This window comes from Venturia canescens, chromosome 2, assembly GCF_019457755.1.
Source record: "Venturia canescens isolate UGA chromosome 2, ASM1945775v1, whole genome shotgun sequence".
NCBI classification, from domain to species: Eukaryota; Metazoa; Arthropoda; class Insecta; order Hymenoptera; family Ichneumonidae; genus Venturia; species Venturia canescens.
In genome coordinates, this window is record NC_057422.1 from 17,866,083 (window position 1) to 17,892,269 (window position 26,187).

General features: G+C 39.3%; 1 protein-coding gene across 4 annotated transcripts in view; it reads left to right on the plus strand.

Moving 5' to 3' along the window:
• The window catches only part of LOC122407266 (octopamine receptor beta-3R-like), a 60,824-nt gene that overhangs the window by 5,751 nt on the left and 28,886 nt on the right, over positions 1-26,187 (plus strand). For 3 of the 4 annotated variants that reach the window (XM_043413371.1, XM_043413372.1, XM_043413373.1), the window contains exon 3: positions 119-416. In XM_043413371.1, coding sequence (XP_043269306.1) covers positions 119-416 — 298 coding nt within the window. The remainder of the gene's footprint in view (positions 1-118; positions 417-26,187) is intronic. The other variant, XM_043413374.1, reaches the window with a different exon arrangement.

Here is a 26,187-nt window from a genome sequence, read left to right on the forward strand (position 1 = left end):
TCTTTAGCTAATAAAATCTTTTCTCGCTGGTGTGTCTAAGAGATTTTTATTGAAATTTAATTTTAATTGTACATTGATTGTAAGCATTTGATTGAATAGAAAATTTGTTCGTTTGTAGCTCTGTAACTTTGTTGCAAATCGAACCTACGCCGTTATAAGCTCGTGCGTATCCTTCTGGATTCCTGGGTTCGTGATGATCGTGATGTACTGTAAAATCTACAAGGAGGCGATACGCCAGAGAAAGGCCTTGAGCAGAACATCGAGCAACATCGTCCTCAACAGCGTTCATCATCACAGGTCGTCTACGAGGCATCACCATCATCAACAATTGTTGCTTCAAGCTGCTGCGGACACGGGTGAGCTTGCACTACACACCGCACAGTTCAAAGCACCCACGGAACTTCACGCCATCAATGGTGAGCCCAGTGATTGCTTTGAGAGTAACGCGAGAGAAAAAATAGTGAACACAGTGGTTGATCAATATACTGGTTCGCTGTGAAGCGAGGGTGCAGAAAAATATTATTTACGCTGCTTTGTTTGTCGTAATGGAAACGTTTTTTTCTGAATTTATCTTTTCCGGCCAGAAAATAGTTGAAAATCAAGCATTTATTTACCATGACACGACGAAAGAAAGTCCGGACAATGAGCACTCCCGGTTGGTTTTCTGGTAAGGAATAATAACCGCTAGAAAATTCACCATTGTGGCGTGAGATTCGTAAAGAAAAAACATTCATTTAAAATCGTGTTATGGTGTATGAAGCATGAACATTTTCAGAGTGGAAAGTGAACAAGAATCCAGCTGATTTTTTTTTTATTGGCATGTAGTTTTATTTTCCCCAACGTCTTCTCGAAGAACGGTCGCTGGAGTGATTTTGATGGATATCCACTCCAGCGACATTGACCGATCGTGCGAACCGTCAATCGACCTGGAAAAAAAATTCTCCATTTTTAAACCGAAAGTAATGGAGCCCGTTTACAGGAAGCCCTGGAAAATCAATTGAACCGGAGCGCAGTTAGAAAAAAAGGGACACTCGATACGGTAGATAAACAAAATATTCCAAGCTGTTGAATATTCGATTTCTCTTAATGAATACCCGCGAGGTATGAGAGCTACGACTCTGTAGAAAAAACGTGTTGCTGGGTGAGTTTAGAAAAACGGTTTCTAGTTACCAGTTTGGTAGCTTCCGATCCCATCTTCATTTTCCACATCTGATAACATCGATGAAACTCGATTAAATTGAAGCAGCGAGTACTCAGCACTAAGAGAAATACAAGAATCAGGCTTTTGAATTTTCAAGCTCATGGGACCATGGCAAACCCATGTAAATAGAAGCTTGAGTGGCTTTCATCGGCTGACCCGCCGCTTATACGATCATTTGAACACACCCGTCAACCGCGTAGGTTAGGAAGATGATTTGCACAAGGCTGCGGATCCTACCAGTTGAACGAATAACTGCCCTGGCCTAGGGTATTAGTCACGTTCGAATCGATTGTACTTGTATGGGCTCGTTAACGTTCGATCAAATGGTTGCTTTAATCTCCGTCAAAATATAAACAAAACTCGAACGAGTTAGTATCTTCGACTGGAGAATGAGCGCTTAGTTCGCTAATCAGCCGCCAGAGGGCGAATGTTTCGTGGTGTTCTCGCGAACGAATGGAAGCACCTAAACCTATAAAGAGGACCGAGCACGTTCTATCGAGCTGCGGTACACAAAGGTTTATCGGTTCCAGTAATTATCTTAAGTGGATTCCATCACGCAGAACCATATTCCATTAGTGCTTAGAGCGGACGCGATCAAATTGTCTAACGATATAATTGATGTTCATTAACAACGAGATACCATCGTAACTTCAAACTAAATTTAGCCAATATTGCTGGCATCGTTGATTGGTTATTTTTAGTGTGATTTTGTGCACAATTCGGTCCCCGATAACTTGCCCAATACGTTGATTTCTTTCGAGATCACAAATCAAATAAGTGCTTAATAAATGGCTGTGAAATCGCAGTTATTCCGAGATGAAAACCTCCGTGGATGTGCGGATGGTTGAGAAGGGTGAGTGAAATGCTAGATAGCAGTGAATCAGTGCATGGGAAAACAGGATGCAAGGAATAGGAACAATTCAGAGATGGAGAGAGACAGAAGGGATAACGGATTCCTGTGTCACAGTGTGCCTCACCCGTTGAGATCCTGGGGGTTTGCGACGAGTACACAAACGATGCGGATGCATCCGCAGAGTACAGAGTAATCAACGGATTTGCATATGACTCTGGCGTTTCATCCGAAGTTTTCATTAGCAACCTCCAGCATTTAAATGCCTCGCGAGCATATGAAAAAGGGAAAATAAGTAAGAAATTACAATCTGCTGCGTGCTGCTATTCATTTAATTTTTAGTGCGGAGTGTCAAGAATTATTTAACAGCAACGTGCACTTTCATAAATATGTAGAAACTCGTTGAAAAAAATGATAAAAATTATCTCACATGTTCTGAAGGGATGAACGAGTAGGAAATACCGCCGACTATTTTCTTAACCGAATTCACACGTTATAACCATGCAACTCAACGTCAATTGAGTCGTAATTAAAATATTCTCGTTACGTAAAATCTTTCATTTGCTGATAATAATAACAATCGTGAACGCTGCCCATGCGGAAACAATGGTTGGTAGCTTTGGGCGAGCGTGGTTTATATATATTTTGTGACGATAAGGGTTTGCTATTACTCGCCACGCGATATCCGTTAGCCTTGTACAGTAACTGCCGCCCTCGTGAATCCATAAGGTTACTTCGTGGGGTAGTTAAAGGCATGAATTACAATATATCATGGGGGAGGGGAATCCATGTACCCGCATAAATTCGGATTAAGGATCGGAATAAATGTGTTGCTTCGTATTTTGATGACTTTCTTAATCCGTTTAGTCACTCGGGGCATTAAAAAAACATGGAAATGTATAAAGGTTTTCCTGTTATCAATGGAGGAAGTGTGATAGCCAGCTTTGGCGTGAAATGTCCCTTCAATCAATAATGTATTCAAAGGTTGAAGGAAAATCCAAACGAATTATGACAACGATTGTCGAAGTGCGCGGTACTTCTGAAATCTGATGAGCTCCCTTCACGTAAAAATAAATGGGTCTGGTCGCGAAGAGAAGCAGAAGCGATACGAGAAGCGTAATGGGAATAAAGTTGGATCTCGGTCGAGCCAGCTCTGCCGTACTCTGTATGAGCGGGAACGAACATAAGAAGAAGAGAGAGCAGGGAGGGCTTTGCGTATCCGGGCTTGCGTAAATCGTGGCTGAAAACACCTCTCCGACACCAACACTCGTCGGCCATTTTCACAAATACATTGCTCCTTAATGAACTTAAATTAGCATTCGGAAGCGAGCTTTCTCTGCTCTCTTTTTTTCGATCATATTGCGCGTTCTCCATCTCAAAAAGCTACTAATTCGGATCAGGTTGTTATGATTAATTTTTCATGTAACGTGAATGATTCAAAATGTTTTCAGTAGTAGAGTAGACAAAAAGACACGGAGAAAACGAAGCCGAAAATTCTAGAGGAAAGTACTAGGAATGTAGTATCTCGGGGACATTATATACGCACTGGATTGCAGAATTAATTCGAAGAGCAGTAATAACAATTGTTCTATCCACCATAGTAAAAAGACAAATACCCATACCTTTTATTCAAAAGACTCAAGAGTCTTTGGTAATTGTGCCGAATCACGACTCCACCTCAAAATAGCTCCAATTTTTTTTATACCATTCTTTATCGCCAAAAAGTTATAGCCCATGTAATATTTTGGATAATTAATAATAGTCCAATAAATTTGGACCCTTTTTGAGGTGGAGCCGTAATTTGCTAACTTCAATATTGCTACTAAGTGTAATTTTTTTTTAAGGGGTTAAAAGTCATGCGCCTCTTTAATATTGCATGAGTTACCATATACTATAGTGTAAGGAAATGATAAATAAAAAATTGGACCCTTTTTGAAGTGGAGCCGTGATTCGGCACAATTATCGAGTCTTTTTCTCATAAGCATAGTGAAAAATGTTTTCAGTCACTTCAAATGTTTATCTTGTAAAGTATGCTCGGGCAACCCTGAAAAAAACTATTTGTATGGTGAAATATCACACGTATTTGGTGTACATTCGTGCATTTAACATAGAATTTACTATGCTGACACTCCAAATTTGTGATTTATAATACACTTCCTCTTATCAGTAAGTTCTAGCCTGACACAATGAATGAGACTCGATGAAGGGACGAAAAATGGGAAAATTCAAAAAATACTGTGCTATTTGTAATAATCGGTGGCTAAATACTTTGAAAATTTTTGAAAAATAATATATTCCTCACTATAAAAAATGAATTCGTTGTCTCCGTGTATGTTCAGGTCGAAGATTACGAAAAAATGTCTGCTCAGAATGAGGATAATTTTCATCACGTCCTCGAAAATGCAGTTGCACGTAAAATGACATCTGAACTATTTTCTGAACTTTAGATTTGTAAGGTGTGTGAACTGTGGGTTGGGTGTTGAGGAAAAATGAGGTTGGCAAGTTGGACAATGTTTAGAAGTCACGCAGCCAGAAAATGAAGTCCGATTCTTTTTGGTACTGTAGAATAATTCGAATTTCTAAGGTCACGGAGACGCATCAGTTTTGTAATTCTTCGAATGTTGGTATTTGAAAGTTGGGAGCGAAGAGCGAGGGGGGCTAAATGAAAAGATTGATTTACCACCGAGGATGTAGAACGCATTGGAAAAATTGTGAAGCTCGAGAGGAAAAGTTACCAGCCGGGATGCTATGTGATTTGTGGATCGAAGCGAGGACTGAATACGGAAAAATGAAGGAAAAAGAGGATCAACGTTATGCTGAAAACTTTTTCATCTATACTTCTCTGCTCGCTTTTACCTCAGCGGTGTGCAAAGAAAAAAGCGAAGCTCCACGCTGCTTTTTACTTCAGGCTAAATTGCTCTTCGCTCAGCATTGCTTGTTTTACGATGCGCTTTTCTTCTCTTACGAAATCACCGACGAACGCGCCGGAATAATAAAACGTAGAAAAAGAAACACGGAACATATTGAAAGTTCATCGACATGGGAATTGTAACAGAAACATTTAATCTGGTGCGAATATAACTTCGGTACAAATTGATCCGTGGAAAATACAAATCATGGGGATTCCAAGGGTGGACTTATCGGCGAACGGGTGTGAGTTTAACAAGCTTTTTCTCCGATAGTTCGAAATTTGTTACTCCAATTATATAATCCGATGATCGTTTTTACATCAGAATACTTTCATTTCAATTAATTATTCCATCTTTTAACGCTTCGTTGGAGCTGGGAAAAAAATCAATATCCCATTCCACATAACATGCGATGTTACCGTACAGATTCACGTACAAATAAAATGTCGATAAGTTGAAAACTCATTTTTTAGCCGAATCAAAATTCGATAAAGTAAACGGCCAGAAATTTTCTCTGATCTGCGTTCAAGTTGTGTACGTAAAAACGAACGAGGTTTTCACCTCATCAATACATGGATGTATTGGCATACATCGATGCCTTTTCCCTCTGAACATTTATTTTTATAAAGTAACAGTCAAGCTTCTGAGGAATTGTGAAGTGTATATCCGGGCAATAAACTCGAATTCAGCCAGTCACGATTGAGCCTTCGATGGAAAAGGACTTTATCCCTATTTTTCGACCGACAAAAACGCCTTCAATAGGGAAAAAAACGATATAAGTTTACTACAACACGCGACACAAGTGGAAACGATACGTCAGCTTTTCGGTTTTATGAAAAGATTTCGAGTTACCGATTTATATCAAAATCGATTCATCATTTTTTATTCCATGCTCCAAGTCGTATTTCACTGTACCTTATCGCAAAGTCAGACGTGCCTTGAATCCGTTAATTATCAACTTGAGAGCACATTATTTCGTTGGTTATTCTTGATTTTTCGTTTTTACTTTGTTTTTATATTGTGTTATCAAATCCAGTTCGTATTCGTATTTTTTGAAGTTCGTTGTGAACTCAAATTTCGCATTTGCCAAAAAATCCACCGCTGAGGTAGGACCCTGACAAAGAATCTGCCGAGCACTTGGAAAAAAAAAAACTGACACTCGAAGATGCTAAACAAAGAACGAGCAAAGTTAGGAAGCGTACAATTGCGACTGCATACGAAACGTGGACTCCAAATAACACTGAATAATATGTTAGGAATAAACTGCCAGCCATTTCCAGACATTTTTTTCTATTCTTGAGAAGTGAGAGGCTTCGTTCAACTAAACACAAACCTTCTAAAAATAAATCAACTGAATCATAATCTTACAAAAGATACTAATTGAAACGTGGCACAAAATGAAGTTCGTATTCATGTTTTCTAGAGAATCGACCCATTTTCTTTTGCAAGAACTGAAATCTTCTTGCAGGATGTCATATAAAATGTGCGAGGCACATGAACTTGACACTGATTGCAAGAAAGCTCTCGAAAATTTCACTTTTTCTCTGCCTCAATTCTGAACAGTTTCGCGTGAATTCAAAATGGTAATAAATGAGAAAAATTCCACCGCATAATTTTCTTCAGCATCGCTGAATCACTCTTTCATATAAATTTGAATAAACTTTTTCCATAAAATTGTCATTTTCAAATGGCCCCATTATCAAAATATTTTATTACGAGCTGATTATTTATGAATTTTTCTTCTTTCGAGCATAACCTTGCAATACGGTTGCAACCCTGTTGTAACAGGAGAAACCGAGAAAGCAAAGGGGGATGGGAAGTTCGATGAGAGCGACGAGGTCTCGGTCGCTCGTTGGCCGCCAGGGGTTCGCATGTTACTGCCTATGAGACCTTGTCACTACTTTACCCGGCACGGGAGTCGACGCCACGTCCTCCCCGTCCCTTCGCCTCCGGAAGATCGTATCTTAACTATCGTTTTTACGGGGGTGCATGCAGTCCCAGTCGTGGCTTTGTACAGAAGAGGATGACGATGTGGAAGGAGGTCGTGAATGCGGCGATGTTCATGAGATTCTTTGAGCTTTTGTGGCTCAGAAGCGTTGTGATTATGCATGAGACATTCCACGCGGTTGCAAACGCTCGTGGCTTCGATTAAATCCCAGTTTTCAAAAATATTTTTATTAAACGATACCTCACCGGAGGAACAACCACGCCAATTAATTTTTTGTTTCACTGCTTCTGAGAGTTGAATTATCCAAAAAATCTACTTTTTTTTACTTTTCTCAAAAAATAATAGAAATTATGAATTATCTTGGAGATGACGAATGAAGAAGTCTAAATTATAGAAGTTTTATAAGGTTTTTTCTAAGGTGTTGATCGAAAAAGTTCTTCAGCAAATTGATTTGAAGCAGCACTCTCAGAGATAAATAAAATTCATTTAACGAGAATCGAACTCAGCTGAAAAATCATAAAAATCACAATATTTTCTACGTTAATGTGAACTTTCTAAAACGTTAATTTCTCGATAAACTGTAACCATCAAAAGACGCGAGACATAAAATGTAAAAAATTTCTAGTCTAAGACTTTATTTCATAGAAAGATTCAGGAAAAATGAAATTGGTCGGGGCCATAGCTGCCTTAAATGACGCGGAATACCTCACACATTCACGTCGATTTGTTTCCCACGACACTGGTGCAGGTACGATCGAATGGGGTTGATCCACGTTGCATTTTTCCCATACCCGTCAAAAACTAGATTCGTAGTCACTCCTTAAAACCGTCATTCTTTTTGGTGCTGAAACAGTGAGTGATAGTTAAATAATCGATTGTTTTCCACTGTATAAATGATTAGCCACGAGAATGAGGGAAAATGACAACTACAGTAAAAAAAATTTTCTCGTTTTATTTCGATTGAAATTGAAAAGTTTCTATTTGTATTTCTGTTGAGAAAGAATCTACGGCAATGAGGTTATTGATTAATCCAGTACGCATTTTATGACGAGTACATTTGCCAGTCCGGAGTCGTATTTGACATTCCGAGCGCATGCTCTTTGAATTGAAATTTACATGTAAATGTGCACGCAGAGAAATAAATTTGGAAAATTACCGTGCAATAACAGCAGTGGGCAAGAACCTGCACTTTTAAGATTACTGCACAAACAAATTTTCGTGACAGTGGAATCGAATCAGTTGTTCGAAATAGTACTGAATTGTCCAGTGAATTTTGGTGTTCAGTGAAATAGGCAGAGTGAAGTGAGATTTGAATTTGACACAATTTTTCTAAAAGTGAAATACGTCAGAAATGTGAAGAGTTTGAAATTGTTAAATCGTGTACGCGCAACTGTGAATTATATTCGAAAATAGTTAACTCGAAAGAGTGTTTGCTCTCGTGTGAGGTGGAGGATTAACGAACGCCATACAAAGTGTTGGCTCTTTGACAGGAACGGGCAAGGTTGAACTCGTCCGAGCTTATTAAAAATTCTGGTGGTCGGAGATGCCATTTTCGTGAGCCTTAACGACACCACTACCTTAAAGAGTAGTCGACGATGCGGATGTCAGGTAACGAGGATAAAACTAGGCTGCCAATCAAATTTGCACAACGCTTCATCTTTTTCTCCACCCCTCATTCGCAAGGCTTCCACCAACCGGAAGTAAATATGGATCAATAAAGTTGCCCATTGTGAAGCCCTTCCAAAGCCTCGCTCATCGTTTCCGCAATGTACCAAAAAAGTTCCCTCGGTCTTTTCCTTGTCTGCGTGGAAAAATCGCAATCGCGAAATCAGGGATTTTAGAGGCCTGAACAGCTTCAATCCCGTTCGTGAAACGATCGGGTGTCCGATGAGAATAAAAATTTGCCGGCAAAGATATTAGAAGTGAAACGAAACACGGGCAGGAGATGAAGAATAAAATAAAGAAGGAAAGTACTTCGAAGCTTGAACGGGTTACTTGATTTCATTAAGGAAACAATTAACGGAGATAAAATCCTTCAATGGTTGAAACTTATTCACCGAAGCCATTTATCATCGGATTATCGAAGTGACGGAACTTTTATGAATCGTTCTCGGAAGTTCGCCGTTTGATGCCTGATCGCTTAAAGAGACTTCATCATCCATATTAAATTAAATTCATCAAGGAATTGAATGGGATTGACGAAGGCGGCGTGCAACCATTTTTTATCATTGAACTGCATTTTTTAGTCAAAAGCAGAGCATAATTTCATGAACTTCGAACACGTTTTTCTTTCTTCATTTGAAACACTGATGTCAACGTATAAAAAACTTTTTCGAGGAATCGATGGACTCAGCCAATTTGACAATGAATCATGACAAAAAGTTGTAAGCTTACATAATTTAGAGGCTTTTGGCTGAACGTTGTATAAGGTTTCCACGTATTACTGACGTTTCAAAAACGTAACAGTTTGCATCATCAGGATAAAAGGTTCGAACAGTTAAAACCGCTCGATTAATTTCAATTTATTAATTGAAATTTAATACGTAGTTCAACCATTTCATCGGGAAATTGATCTCTCTTTATGTGTATTGAAATATGCACCCGAGTAGTAATGAAAAAATTTCTTCATAAAAATTCTTTAAAATAAAAACCTTAGTTAGATTTTTCTTTTTTTTTTGCCTGTCTTCTCCTCCACTTTTCTGTACAAAAACTGATTAAAATAAAAATAAACAAAATTTTGTTGTGTATTTTCAAAGTGTATTTTTTAGGCGTAACACTTTATATTCATATTTATAAAAATTCGTCAAAAAAATATGTGAAAATAGTTTTTTTTTTGCCCGCGTCTAATAAGGATAAACCCCTTAACATAAATTTTATCGTTCAAAAACAATATTTAAAATCATAACAAACAGACTTAAATAAACATAAATTCCAAGGCCCTCCACAGTTCAACACTTTTTGACATATATTTGCTTAAAGGATTCATAGTTTCTGAGCTATCGGAGTCTGGATCCGACGGAGTAGAGTTTACTAAATTGAAAAACCCAAATCTGCGTGCCCGCTCATTTCTTGACTAAAAAAACACATGAAAAAATTCGCACAAAGAGAATGAGAGATTTGGGCATGTAAAAATTGGGTGAAAAGTCTAATCTACAGCCAGAATAACGTATACCAGCAACAGGAGCAGAGTTGCGGATCGCTGAATTCGCTTTCAAAACACTCCTGTGGATAAAAAAGCTCCAAGGACGTTCACGGACACAAACCCGATACGTTTACATTCCATACACGAAAATATCGCACTAACGTGAATTTCGTGTGTCGCATACGAGAATAATGAACGTCACATACCTCTTAGCGCGTGTGTGTACGTGTATTATGCGAAATGTACATCTAGATCGGGAGGAAACCGTTGGCGGGGCTTGCCAGAAACTCTTTGTCATTGTCAAGGCCACGTTCCTCCAGCTACACAGCCCAAAAAACAGCCAGACGAGAGTACATTTCAAAAAAAAGTTGAAAAGCGAACTGAAAATAGCGTATCGAAGTTTGAAACGTGGTTTAAAAAAAATTCCTACATATTTCCCTCGCGAGTGTGTATTTAATCTCGCGTACCAACTATTTTGTGGTTGAGGGTCGTTTCGATCAACGAATTGCTGAATTATACGCTCCATCGAATGCCATAACATCGACGACGTACGTTCGAGTGTGAAGATTAAAAACAAAGTTTCCGCTGGAAGTGCTCGACTAGTGCGTGTGTACACACACGACACGAATTGTATCCTTAAAAGAGAATTTCCCTATGGGTAGATGAGAGCCCAGAGAAGCCACAGCGAGCGAGTTTTTGCACCCTCGTATGGATATAAAACGCGCACAGAGGCACGTCACACCATGCGAAAATGTATACACCGAGAGCCATAAACGTAGACACGGAGGTTTCTATATTACTTGCTCTCGTGATTTATCACGTGCAGATACGCGCAGCATCACTGGAGGATGCAGAGTCTCGGCTACAGAAATTTGTTGCTCTCACCCCGTGGTTATATTACTTCCGAGTATCCGAAGTCGAGGAACTTCCTTCGTTGGGGAAGCTCGAAGCACTCTCATCTTGCTCCGCCAGCATGTACATGCTCCGCACGTTGTCTATATAAGCAAGTAAATAGTGTACGATGCTCTGGTAACCTACAGAATATTTATTCCCCCTTAAGCACCGCACCTCGGTCACTAATTAATCACCGATACTCGGGAAATCTATGCTTTGTACGATTTGTAAAAGTGTTGCGAATCGTAGGCCAGACGGAATGGTAGCTTCGTGTAACAGCCGCTTGGCGGCGTTTTGACGAAAGCTTTCTCTCGAACGGAGTTCACCGTCCCTGTGTATAAGAGACTTTTTTTTATTGGACCCACAAAACTGAATTTTATGACGGAGACCTATGAAATTCGCTTGTATAATGTTATTGCTTTTTTTTCATAGCCTCTAGTGGGCACATCCAATAAGTTATGACGATATAATCGGCACAATTTGACTTTATGACATCATCGACGAGATTTGCCTTTCGCCTCGGTTTCAAGCGACTTCAAACCGCACTAGCCAATTTTTTCTACTCTTCCATTAAAGTGAGCCTGTACAGAGGCCACCCCCGTTGGACGGATCGGAGCTGAAGCCAGAGAAAATTTCCCTCCCGTCGGAGCGATAGAGAGTTTTAAACTTCGAGAGCGATTTATATCCGAGCGGGTAATTTCAAACGGCCTCTCGCTCTCTTTCTCTTCACCTCCTCGCCTCTTGCCCCTTTCTCACTTGTTTTAAAACTCTCTTGCTGGGTGTACCGAGAGTTTCAAAGTAATAACGATAAATTTGGCGAGCCGGAGTGAGCTCGTAAAGAAACATGGCGACAATAGACGTTTCTCTTTGCCACCTTCGCTCTCTCCTCTCGATACATTTTCAGGCGGATGTCTCTGGAGCAAGCGAGTATCTATGTCGGACGATTTCAATGGAGATCAATGAAACAATTTGCTCTCCTTTTTCACCTGCCTAAGAAAAACAACGAAGCAGTGAAAGGAATCGAATAATGGAAAAAATAACTTTTTCGAATTGATCGTTCCGATTTTCGCTGTATCTCTCTTTCATGAGCTCACTCGCAGCTCGTTCTCGCACTCGAAAGCAACTTCAGACTGTTTCGATGCCACATGCACACGCGTGAACTTTCCTAAGAGAATAACACGATTATTATCCCCGAAGGTTAAGGTCGTCATACGAGCCAATTTTTACAACTTGGCTGACCGCTCTGGCAACCATCCTCCTATATTCTTCCCCCGTATCCACTTGAACTTGACACTGGATTCCCTCGGTATGCTATTTTCATCGTTGTGACCCTCTGCGAAGACGTATTCACGTTTCAAACATTTCTTTTTCAACGTTCCATCGAATAATTTTTATTATTCTAATCCCACATTTCGTTTGCTATGGCTTAATTTTTTTGTCCAGGCTACTGGACTTGGATAAACTCATTCGGTCGTAGCGATCGCTGAACGATGATTTAGAGGCTGATCCTAGATATGGAAATGTGCCACCCCCAAAGCTTATCGTTTCTCTCGATATTTTATACGAGGGGGTGGAAAAAAATGGGAATACATACCGAATGAGTAGATACGACGGACGAGACGAAAAAAACAGCAATTTTTCTTCATATATCCAAGAGGTATAAGCGATGCTCCGTTACCCAGTGCGGAAATTTTCATCCGAGCAACACCCGGAAACGATCTACCCTTCCGTTCCAACGGCTCCATTAAATCGATAGTCGCTTTTGATGATCCGGAAGTTCCGGAACATTCGAGGGGTGGCTCCAAGAAAAAAATATATATTGGATCATTTTCTTCTTAAGCACGTACACGAGAACAAATGAGGCGATATTTTGTAGCAAGAAATATTCTCGAAAATGGCCTTTTTTCAATGAAAGGTGTCAACACCTTTCATTGAAATGCGTCGTCGAGTATTACCCCGAAAAAATATGTTTTCGGTTGGATTGCCTTCAAATTTGCCTGCTCTTAGGTATTTGTGACCAAGTATTCAAATTTTAAACTTACCCAGCAGCCTCGAAAGCTTTCTCCAAAGTTATCGCGGAGTCCGCTGGAGTTTGATAATCATGATAATTTAAGCATGTCTGCACTTCGTTGTCGTCAAACCTTCCGAGTCTCCACATAGTTCGGCTCTACGAAAAATTCCCCTTCGTAATTACAACGCTTCTCTCCTACTCTAATTCTTCAGTGTAATTAGGTCAAAAGTCTCTTAATAAGAACGTAAGAAGTTCATTCGAGGAATTAATTCGTTACGAAACCGAACCAATAAAGTAACGACACTTGCACTATTTTTTGACGATCAAAATGCCAACCGGAACTTTCCCTCCATCACATGGGAGAAAATCCCGATTCCCCTTGTTCGAACTTCCTTTCGATTGTGAGTAGTTAAACAGAGTTCTAAACGAAGGTGACATGGAACAACAAGAACAACAAAGAATTGAGAAGTTTTGAGTAGACTTGAGTGTCCATTGTTTGAAAAACATTGAAAACGTTTTTTTCTTCCCTCGATATGCGACTGATGATTTGTTATTATCGGACACGGTGGAATATTTTTTTTGCCTCTTCAGCATCGTTGGAGAGCATATTGGCCCGAGTTCAAAGTAAATACGTAAATGGTCGTCTGCCATCCCGCTCTCCCTGCCCCTTAATTCAAGGCTTGCTAACGAGTTTCGCAAATTTACGAATTTCACTCCCAGCTCAAGCGTCAGTAGAATATGCTGTATACGAAGGACTTGCTATGATATATTTTCTACATTGGTTAACCACACCGGCGACCGTAGATTGACAGAGTTCTTGATCGACTTTCTTCCTACCTGAAATAACACATGACTGGCAAAGGGATGGTAAAGTTACACAAATATATGAAAGGCTCTTTTCCCACGCCATTTTCGCAGGTCATGACCCCAGCCATTTCCTCGTTTCCTGATTTTTTCGTCACTAACAGCACCCTGCGGGATTATTCGTTTTTCTCGTCTCCGCAAGACCAATATTTGAGAGAAAATTAAAGCCTGTCGACCTCCAAAAATTTCGTAACCCTGACAGCTCTTAAATCAATCGATGCATCGACAAATGTCACGATATCAATCATTTTTATAATGAATTATTAATAATTGATGGAAGGAAAAAATGTGCATTGATCCCTGTCGCGGGAGAGCGGTTGGTTGAGCGGATTACGACTCGGCTCCACAAACCGCGAGTCCCGGGTTCGAATTCGGGCCAAAACTTGTCTGTGATGCATGAGCGGTCTGCGTTCGGCTTTGGGTTGCGGACGCTGAATTGAGGGAATAGTTCGGAGGGATGGAGAATAAAGACCGCGGCGCAATAATGGATGCGGGAGACGCTCCAAAGGTCCTTTAAATTCCGTATTAATTGCCATGCTCATTTGATTGTTGTTCGTCAATAGTCGACCTCGTCAGATGAAAAAACAAACGAAATCCTGAGAAAGTGACACTTGCCAGGTGTCCCATTTCGACGTCATCGTCATCTGGATCATTTTTTCAATGTTTGATGACAGGTCAAAGCTCGCTCGAAGGACTGATCCCTTAATTAATGCCTTGCTATCAACCTATGATATTCTACGAGGTGTACTTCAGGTTGCAAACGATGTAACCAACAAAATTATGGTGTCTCGTGTCACTAGTTCGAACTTGGTGAGGACAAAAAGTGAATATTGCACGAAGTTTCTTGCATAATCATAACATGGGTTGACGAGGGCCTCTGGACTCGACCACACTCCAGCTGAGTTTGGGGACGACCAGGCAAGAGGCAAGTTTCGAGAGTCGACCATTCGATCCACCCTCGAGAATGCAAAAATGTGTGTAAACACTCTCCATGGATCATTAAAGTTCTTTTTTCTTGGAATTCACTTGATGGTACTGGTGTATCATAAAAATGAATGGATTCTTATCTTCTTTACATTGTAAAAATACCAAACTTTTCAAACTCACATTTGTGTGGCTCTCTCTCTCCTGCCAATAGCAGTGATTTTGTTATCGATTCTCGTGAACTCATCCTCGTCCAGTACTTTCTGGGGCAAATTCTCTCTTAGGATAGTTCCCTTGATTCGAAATCTCGTACTCACTTCAACGATGGAGGAAGAAGGTTTCAGATCGTTCGGTTATCGAGTCAATGGTCGGGAATGGAAACCACCGCTCGACCATCTGACCCGACAACTAATCTTGGTGGAGATTTTTCGGACAGGCGTAATTAGTTCTCAACGCGGTTACCAGGACCACCGAGAGGAATTCGAGGTCCCACAGAATCAGGCATGCATCAAAGATAATTTCCTAACAACAAGATCCTTCAACATGAATGATCGTGGCATGGTTATTCATCTGGAAAATTAATAAGTTAACATTTATTCAAAATTAAAAGCCCACTAATTATTCAGGAACGAACTTATTACGACGGTGGAGATACGTTATGACGACGTAATCTTAGAACACAAAGATGAAGTCTTATGAAATGGAGAGAAAAATAATTCGAAAACTCGAATCTGACTTCAAATAACACGGGCACGATTTATTGTATCTTTTTACTTTTTGTTTAAAAGATGTTATAAAATAAAGAAACTCATTGTTTGTTGAACGGTTCATTTTTTGAATTATGAGTATTAACATTATCGATTGGTGTTGACAGTGAAGATGGTCACACTGTCTTTGACTAATTCGGATATGCAGATGAATATAGATATAAAAAATAAAAAAAGGAACAAAGAAGTAAAGACGTTTGTTTACTTGGGGATAGTTTTTCTCTGACGAACGGTAAAAAAGGACGTAAAGTTTATGTCATGAAAATATCGATATAAAATATCAAATATCGATATTTTCTGTTATAATTACGTCTTCACTCTTAAAATTGAAGGTGGTTCCTCCACGAGACAGTTAAATTAGGAAATTATTGAAATTTGGCATACGTATTGTTTAACATATGAACAACACCTCTATAAAATTTTAACAAGTTTCACCATCCCGAACCCGAGATATTTGTAATTGAAGTTGACTCAATTAACTCGTAACATATGGACCATGCATAGGCAAACGGCACATTATTAATTCTACCGGTAGTACTAAAATTAGGAACTTTATAAAAAACGAGGAGGTGCTAGAGCAGGATATCACAGATATTGTGAAAAAAAATCAAGGTGATTGACAATCTAGTTTGACAGATATAGTCTCGAGAAGTACGAAGGTTCAGGCTGCATACGACATATTTTGTAAGCGAACGAGCGAATGTCGTCTGTATAGGCAACCTTTTCTGTGTGTTGAAGCGCAGCCCGGATAGTTCCGTCAAAAAATTTACTCGCGATGTCGGATCAAAAATACTTTTAGAATAAATTTTACGAAAGCAAATGATATTTGTACTATATCTGCTGGCACCGAGTACGTAAATAGGGTCTTTACAAAGTTATTGATTACGATCCGAACGAATTATCAACCCTTTTAATATGCAGACGGTACATAACTTTTGGTTGGGGCTGTCGTAGGGGATCGACCCTCTGTGCGATCAAAAGATCGAATAATGGAAATGAATTAATGGATTACATATTTTCCTTCACTTGAATTACAGCTAATCAAAATTTCGTCAGGTAATCTACTAAAACTTAACGTTTCTTTATAATTTACACTTTTAGTGGACTAATCATATTGTATTTGTGTGTGATAATCTCTATGCTCCATTCGGTTGCTCACTCGTATTTCTTCTCTAATTCAATGAAGTTACTCCTCAAAAACTATCATATCGATTACCTCAATTCTATAGTTATGTTTAATCAATCAATTCTCAAATTCTCAAAGTGGAACAAGACATCATCGTTTCACAGGAGTCTTGTAAAAATTCTCTTCTCGTGTGAGATTAGTCTTGCTCTGAATCAATTATCTTAATATTTTTCCTCCTAATCACTGCATCCTGATCAAATTCGTATTGCCTTTCAGAAATCATACATTTTCTAGAATCAAAAGGGCTTCATTTTAACAGTTTTTCAACAAATATTTTCATTCGATTTTGATGATGCTTTAAAAAACAAATGCATACAAATGCATTGGTGTAAATCAACGATAATTGAGAAAAAATATTGAGTAATTCGAACACGAAATAAAAAAAAAAAGAAAAAATTGTGAATGGAATCGACTGAGATTAATGAGTTCAAAAGCAGCTTCTTCAGATATGGATTTTACGTTCATCCCTTTTTGAACTTGTGCTGAGCCGAAGTAGAAGCCAACAAAGAAATGGTTCCATTCACAAATATCGTACATGTATCGTATGAGATTGGAAGGGTAGTGAAAAGGTTCCACGAGGGGTGGTCAGTTACAGGCAGAGGGATCAGGGGAGGTGGGAGAAGGTAAAAGCCATTGTTGGAGGACTGGAGCGTTCATTCGTTTTGCAAGGTTCTCAAATTACGAGCGTACAAGTGTGAGAAGCTAGTTGGCGTCGAGCCAATAACGCCATATATCATTGCTGCTGCAGTTCTGCAGACCCGCATGAAAAAGCCACCCCTCGCAGCATCAATTGCAATTTCTGGTCCCCTGGAGGGGGGGAAAAAAAATATAAAAATTCGGAATATATTCAAGGATGCTTTGTTTGATTGATCCAAAAAGCACAAAACTTCTTTGAATAATTTCAACCCCATAGCAACACCATTAAAAATTAGAAAGTGATATTCGAAAAATTATGATGCCCTGAATGAGTGTTTTTCCTTATAAATAATTTTAATAATGCATTTATCATTCAACAGCTTAGCTAGATTCCCTATTTAAAGGAAATAAAAAAATTTTCAAATCGACATGCCCATTTAACCCAACAGCCCGAACTCCCACAATGTTTGGATCTCGCTACATTCCATCGCCCGTTCACAACTCGCAGGACTGGAATAAGACCTTTGAAGAAAATCAGTAGGTTAGGGAAGTTTCCTTTCGCTTTGCGCCAGAGTGCACTCGTCCCAGGAAGTATCGAGCGATCTTTCCACCCTCGACTCTCTTCTCTACGAAAGATGAGATAGAGACCTGGAGACGAAAAATGGGCAGGGGACTGCTGGCAGGACGCCAAAGAGCACAGCGACGATTTTCGACGAGCATAGATCCTCTGGAGTATACAAGTTGCATCAAAGGACCAAAGAAGAGTCTGAACCTACTGCAGCTGGAAATACACTTCGAATATCGTGCACTTGACAAGTTTAACATTTGAAATGTTGTTATTTTCTCATTACAGCTGTCCATCGATGCTCAAATTACTCATGCACTCTAAATGGTTGACATTCCTCGATCACTTACGTCTCTAACGTTGCACTATTTTTCATGTTTCCACGTCTGTCTTCTCGTCATTTTGCCAACACTTTGCTTCCCAATCGTGGTCCTGTGAGCCTTCCTTCCCCTTCGACACAAGTCTTGTCCTTTAGCAAATCTGCCCCAATGCATTGTATTTGCTCAGAGGCCAAGGAGAGCTGTAAAACGTTCGACTGTTGCAGGCGGCCCTATTTAGACTGAATTCGATCGATACAGGACCCTGTGCACCGCCGTGCAATCACCCAACCGAGTGTCGAATCTTATTCGAGACTATTTAATTTGACAGGTTGCCCGAGCTACACATTGAGTAGGGAAACATCAATGTTGGTTTTATCGGAATGGATCTACAACGTCTGAGCTGCATTGGTTTTAGTAATTATCAAAGCCTTCAACGAAAATCGCCCCAACGGTTTTCTTTTTGCTATGATCCTTTGTACGGTGACAGGTCAATTACTGAGTTTTCTTCTAACACGTCAGGATTTTTTTTTTTTTTTTTTTTTTGCGGTCAAGAAGGAGTAGAAAAAGGATCAGAAATTTTTTTCAGTTTCTTAAACGTTCATTGATAAGAAACAAAAGTCTTTTTGAACTGCATGTTGGAAAGTCGTAGGAATTGATGGGAAAATCGTGATGTATGATATTTTACATGGGGAAAAAAACAGTTTTGCTGAGAATCTTGATCCTTATTTTTAGAGAACTCGGAGACCACACTGCATTGAGCGAATTTTTGATTGAAGTAGGTGAGCGATGGAGGCACTCCTGTTCTATTAGTGGGAGGTTTGCTTCAATCTGTGCACCCTTAATTCGAACATCTTCAATGAGAGCAAACTCTGAAGCAGCACTTTGCACCGAGAGGAAAAATCGGATGCAATTAGCGTCAATCAAATATACGAACGACGGTAACGAAGCGTCGGCTCTACCCCGATATATTGGCTTTTTGTAAACTCCTGGCCGGTTCCATTCTGATCATAATCCTAAACTACTCAGCTCAAAGTCACGCTGGTTGGTGCGGTTGTTAAGAGCCATACTTTGGAAGGAGAAGAGAAAAAAATTAAACTTAACGCTCAACGAAAAAGCCTCAACTTTTTACGACGAATAATTAACTGCAGATTTTACATTATAATGTCGCAAGAAAATATGGAGAAAAAACCACTTCTCCATCGTTACGTCAACTCCAACTGAACTTACAAGGTTCTTTGCTTACACTGCTTCTATCCTCGTTCTTCTATCTTTTCTCATTTACCATCTCTATCGCAGGCTTTTGTGCCAATGCGCCATCATCCACCCACTCGAATAAGATCGAACTCGTGACCATGAAACTCGACAACATGAACGTATTTTTTTATCTACATACGTATAGAAACACATTGTGAAAAGGATTTTAATTTTACCACTAGCAGACCTTCGATTTTGTTTTTTTTTCTCTTTCCAACGTTAGGTCAACCCTAATACGAGATCAGTTATTATTTTAGCGAGCTTTTTAAACAATGACGATGAAACAGGCTGTTTGTCAACTGTAAATGAATATTGACAACTCGAAAGTGTCTACTGAATGATTAACGCTTTTATACACTTGTGATGAGCGAAAAAATCGAAAATTTTTTTATTGAATATTCTTCAAGTACAAGGTCTGAAGAATTTTCTCATCAAATTTCATCAAGATTGGAGCATTAGAACTGAAATTATGGGCATTTCAACCGACTACCCGGTGCGCGCCGTCGTCTAAAACTTGAATCTTTAAACGCGATTATCTCAGAATCGTCTTTTTTGAAAAATGCTTTCGCAGTGGACACGATTACTAAAAAACTATTAATCCGATCCATACCAAATTTATACCACTTATTTATTATAGTAATAGCTAGGGCCTGGAAGAAGGGTTTCATATTTTGTTGGAAAAAAAATGGTAACAAGAAAACCCCAAAATTTAGCACCTCAAAAAATGATTTTTTTGTTAAAACTGTCGCAATTGTTTTTTAATCAAAATTTTTAAAAAGTCTTCGTCCATACTCAAGCTATTATTATAACAAATAAGTGATATAAATTTGGTATGTATCGGATTAATAGTTTTTTAGTTATCATGTCCACCGCAATTGATACTCGAAAAAATGTGCTACTGGAATACAGCTGGAGTTGCGCCATTTTGAGAAATTTTTTGATGAAAAAAATTGTACAAGTACATGAACAAATGGACTAACGAATGCGGTTCACAGTTTTTCGATAAACATTTATTTTCTTGTCAAAATGAAATGAAGAAAATCACATTGTTTCGCCCGCAGCAAGTGTGTGTAAGGCCTTAAACGTTTCGTGAAAGTAATGTTATTATAATAAGGTTTGATACGTCGAGACGACGAGTCATGAAATGGATGGTGAGACTCGGTTAGGGTTGAAGGGAATAGAATCGATATGATCGCGTCAGACAATGGAGGAAAATCTCGTTAATTGTAACTGTTTTGAGAGAAATAGCGGGAAGTTTCTCAAGCGTGCTTAGAATCGTGGCATGAGGCCTGGGCGTAGTTTCGAAAGCCTTGAAGCGATGAATCCCAGCTGGGCTTACACCGTAAATTTTCCCTTTTCTCTCTTTCACTCTCGGCCCTTTAGGGTAGCGCGCTCTATCGGGTAACACAAGAGGAAAATTTAATGGGGCTGAGGTGTTAGGGCTGACGGTACACAGCCACGCTTTACTCGTGGCATACTATTATTGTGAGACGAGAGATCGTAGTGCAAACAAACGTTTGCAAATGAAATGTCAATTCCGGCTCTCCACGCTTCGTGAGAATAGTACGAATCGTTTCAATCCCTCACGTTTTCAACATTCATTCTCATTCTTCCTTTCTCGTAGGGCTTCAACCTTCAACCGTTCGTCCAGAATGCAACGAGCATCCCAATGCACTTTTCAACTCTCTCCCTAGCAACACAAGCATTTGCAAAGCTGTCACGATCACAAGATCGTCGTAAGCGGGGATGAGACTGATACAACACTGTAAGCCCATGGTTAACCATGCTCCCACTGCGGTCACTCATGGACATCCTTTTCAACATGGTTTTGCTGTTATGCGACAAAAACAGTAGTCACCTGTGGATTGAACTCCGTAGGAATAACATCTCTGAAAATTTCCAACGAAGTCGAGGTCAAAAAATAAGTGACAAAGCCACTACTCTAGTAACATTGCAGATTATTTATTATTGTCAAAATCTTTGTATCATTTTTCACTCGCGATCATTTTAACTGCGGATTTACCGGTTTAAAAAGATTTCACCGAAGTATCTCTTGCACTGAAGTGAGATTGATAAAGGTCAAAGCAGATTATACCTATGCATATAATTGAGAAAAGTGTTTGAAGAAGATTTCACTTCGAATGACCTCCTTTCTGAAGGGATGCGAAACATCATTTTTTTCTTCTTTCTTTCGGGTTCTGGTTGTTCTTCGTAATACTCTCGTGCTCTGAATGAGTTGTCGAACTCAATGAGCTTTTAATCTCCTTCATCACAGTCTTATCCTGCTTCGGCATACCTCTCGAAGTCCACTCCATCCGAATATATCGCAATAGATGATACTCAATGCCATTTTCAAGCTGAATAATATCAGGCAAGTTTTGAAAATCAAAGTTCCGGTTTACCTTGCTCTGTTCGTCTCCGAGGCTTTGATACCTCAGTTTATAATACGTGTACGCAAATATTGGACTTCATATATATAACTGTAATTTAATTCGGCACGTTCATTTGCCAAGTAAACGCAGCAACCTCCCCGTTCTTCCTATCAAACGAAATTAATTCACTCTGTAAGCGAAATTGAATCATCACCTCTGCTCTCTTCGACCCATTGCAACTTTCTCACGAACATTTCATTCATTATCGCTCTTTGCTTAACGTCAATTTCAATACGGTTCGCTAGGTCGGAAAAACGGATTTTTCGAGGTGAAGTGAAGTGCAAAGCTATTGAAAAGGTTTTTGGGAATTTGCACATTTTTAAAGTTGTTTTATGGCAAATCTCGATTTCTTACGGAAATTTTGAAAACAATATATGTCGCGCAGAAAAATCTAACCTATTGATCAAATTTAAAAATGTAGTGCTACCGTATAGTTTTTCAGATATTGCGGGTTAAAGTTTTATGGTTTCTCCATCTGAGCACATGGTAATCGTCAGACAAAAAATGTGTATCGAAATAACTAGAGAACGGTTCTCACGATATTGATTTTAAAAAACACAGTGTCAGAGTATCTTCTGAAGAAAAATTTTTAAAAAATTGCAAAAATTATCAGGACAAGTTGGAAAAATGTGAGGAATCGATGCTATTTTCTACTTCATACACTTTTACCTTCTTAGAAGAACTTCCATTTAACACTGATTGGCTCACTGTGAGGGTTCGTTGAGTAATATAAACTGTAGGCTCCTTCTACCAACCGGCTCTCAACGGAAAGTGTTCGGAGACCGCCAAGTACGACCCAGTTTGAAAAGACATGACAAGGGTGCAGAAGAGGAATCGGTTACTCGGCTCTTAATCCAATTATACATTCACTCGTAGCCCTCGTATAAAAATTCGTTTTATCGTCCATTTTTTTACGAGTTTCCTCGGGCATTAACCAAATTTTTTTGAAGAACCCCGCGCTGCTGTATCAACCCTGCACCTCAATAAGCCACTCATTCTTTTCGAAAATCGCACAAATTTAGTTGTAATTCGATAACATTCCCTGTTTGGGGGTTTTTTGAGCTCAGTACACAGAACGCTTCTTGCTCTCGCTCGGTACATGTCGAATGTCTAGCACATTCGGTCATCAATGAACTCAATCATTTTTCGATTAACCATTTCGAAAGGAACAAGTACCTGAAAACCGATCCTACTTGATAAGAAAGGCTCCCAAATACTCAATTTTGCTCTTTATCATAATTTTTTAAGTACATCCTTCCCCTTAAGGTGTCAGTTAACGAATGACACTTATTAAATCATTTTCAGATCAACAGAAAAAGAGTGACAACCGGAGCAGTTTTCGATGTCGCGGAAAACAGGCGTCCGGAGGCCCTTAATAACGCCGCCATTTTGTTGGTCATCCCAAATAAACTTTTTCTTTCAAACTTGACCGTTATAATAAACTCATATCCAAATTTGAAAATGATCAGATTATTCTATTCCCCTTAAAAAATTTTCCAAAAAATACCTATTTTTTACGCTCCTTAAGGGGTTGCTCGCCTCAAATAGTGAGGCTATTTTCCATTTAAGATTTGAGATCCTTTGTCGAAGTGCATGATCAAAAAGTAGACAATAAGTGTAATCTAATTCGATCTACTCACTTATAAACTGATATGATAGCAGGAAATATAGGTTTGAACTTGAGCAAATAGAGTAGTTATTCCGATCTTACTCAAAGAAAGCTGATGCCAGAGGCAAAATGATTGAGGTTCTAGTAGAGGAGAAAGAGAGTCTTTTGGCTCTTTCTCTTTTATATCTGTTCGCTTTTTGCCTATTTTCGCCTCGTTGCAGTGACGAGCCACGTTTATGCAAACTGCATAAAGCTCGTTTTATCAGCTGTGCATGGCCATCCTCTCTCGGCTTGGGTACTTGAGAAACGAGGAGAATTTCTAGGTCGACAGTCTTCAGGCCAGAGAACTGAAGGGAACTCGAGGAAGAAAGTGTGCGTGTGAAAAAGCGAGGGAGAGAGAGAGAGAGAGGGTGAAGGTGGCTTAAGGTTCACAAAGACGAGGGAACGCCTATTCTTCCAACGGATGAGTAAGAAAAAAGAAAGCAGAAAGAGAGAAAGGAAAAAAAGAAAAATAGGAGAAGTGGCAAGCTCACCGTCTAGCATCGCTGATGCATTTCCGACTCGTCGAGACAACTTCCCGCCTTCATTGACTTTTCACCAATACATTCGACTATTTTTCATTTCCTTCTTTTCTAATTGCTTCGTCATTCGAACGACAAACTCCTGCAATTTATTTTTTAATGGAATATCCAAAGACGAGTATTCACCTGAAAAAATTCAGCATCCCAGGCATCCCGAAGCATAAATAATGTTGTTTTAGTACCTACGATTGAATAATATTCTCAAACCCTCGTCGTATAAACTAACAGAAGTTGATGTTCGTCATTGAATTTTCGTTTGATTACCATGGTAAAGTTGAATGCAATCAATGATGCCCATCGATCAGTCATTATTTTTAACACGCACAATTTCACTGAATCTACTAATTGTTAATGAAGCCTGACAAAATTTGAATAATTTATTGTCTATTATAGAAAAAGAATGAAAAATCGATTGGAGATTCAATGATAAAGAGTCAAATTGCTCTTAACGAAATACTTGAATTCTCTTGAATTTCAATTTATTCTCCTAGACGTTGGTACAAGATGTCGAGGAACGAGGTTTGTCGAGTCTCGTTAAAGTCACGGAAATAAATGGAATTTCATGAAATTACGAGGAACACAGGAGCCGAGAGGTAGTAACTCGAAGATAGAATTAAGCCGATCACGGAACCAAGCCCTGTGAACCCTCCTTCTTTTCTAATGCCACACTGGTGGTTTCTTTTCAACGCTTATATCATTCGGAAATAAGCGATGTGTATACAAAAGATTTCAATCATTTTTTTATAGAAACTGCACGTCATGCGTCGTGGAAAAAAAACTGAAATTATTTCACAGCTAATTAAGTCAACTTTTCAATCTACCTTTAATGATTCATAATTTTTTCATAATTTCATAATTTTTTACGAGGTGAAAGATTTCTATAAAAATGTTCAGCATCGGAAGAGGAACACGCTTCTTTTTAATTGAAAATTTCAATCCTCATTATTTTCGTGCTTTCAAGATAGTGATTTTCTTCTGACTTTAGCTGAAGCACCTAAGAATGGAGATCTCTTGTACTCGAGGACAAGTTGCCGTGAAGAATTTTGTATAGCGTCGCTGATACTATTTTCGAGAGTGTGAATCAGTCACCTACCCTAACCTCGAATTTTTGAATTGAAATTGTCCGACATGGCTTGACCGATTGAAAAAAAGTTCGTTATTGGTGCACGCAGGGCGATGGTAAAAAGGGCTGACAGAGCCTTTTTGTAACGGATGGAACAGCGTCGGAAAATTGCTTTTCGAAATTCGCAGCTGGCTCTCTGGCATTAATGATGGCGAGGTACCGCTGGAGGGTTCAGTGCAAGCAAATGTAGGGCAAGGTACGATACGAGGTGCAATAATGTATGCCTACTCATCAACATCAGTAGACACCAGCTTGTAACATGCTCGTGTGATGAAAACGAAAAGGGTGTATTATGTGTAGATTTATTATTTATGATGACGTGGACTGGGAAAGGAACGAGCGCGTGGGATGGTTGAACGAGAGCCATGGAGTGATCACGTATTTGAAGGATGAGAAAAGCATTCATCCCTTCAGACTTTGGACACATTCTGTGACACCTCCCCTTTCTCGAGCATCGTACATCACGCTCTCAACTTTTTTACATCTATTTTTTAACCTGGCACGTGCTTGTTTAATTCGACCGACACTAATTTCTCGAAATATATCTTTTTCTGCTTCTACTTCGAGTATATTTTTCGGGCACTATGCCCCTCTCCATTCTTTCAACAGTTTTTTGACGTTGTTTTTTCAACGTCCTTTCTCTCCGATTGGATATTGCATAAAGAAAAAGCAAGCTTCGTAAAGCTTCGAAGCTACAGCGTTTTGAAAATCAAAGTAAGCTTGGAATATTTATCTGTTTCTAGCTGAAAATTCACTTGCAGAAAACGCAGTTTTACTGTCCCCTGCTGAGCCAGCGGTGCATTGGTCGGTATGGCTCAGCGATCATCTGTTCATATATACCGGCTTAGTCCAAATGTACCCGATCTGGGACATTCCCAAGCCCACGCACCGACCGCGTAAACGGAGAAACGCAACGTGAATTATTTCATTTGGAATAGAGTATCGCCATGTTAGTTATGAGACCGTTCCAA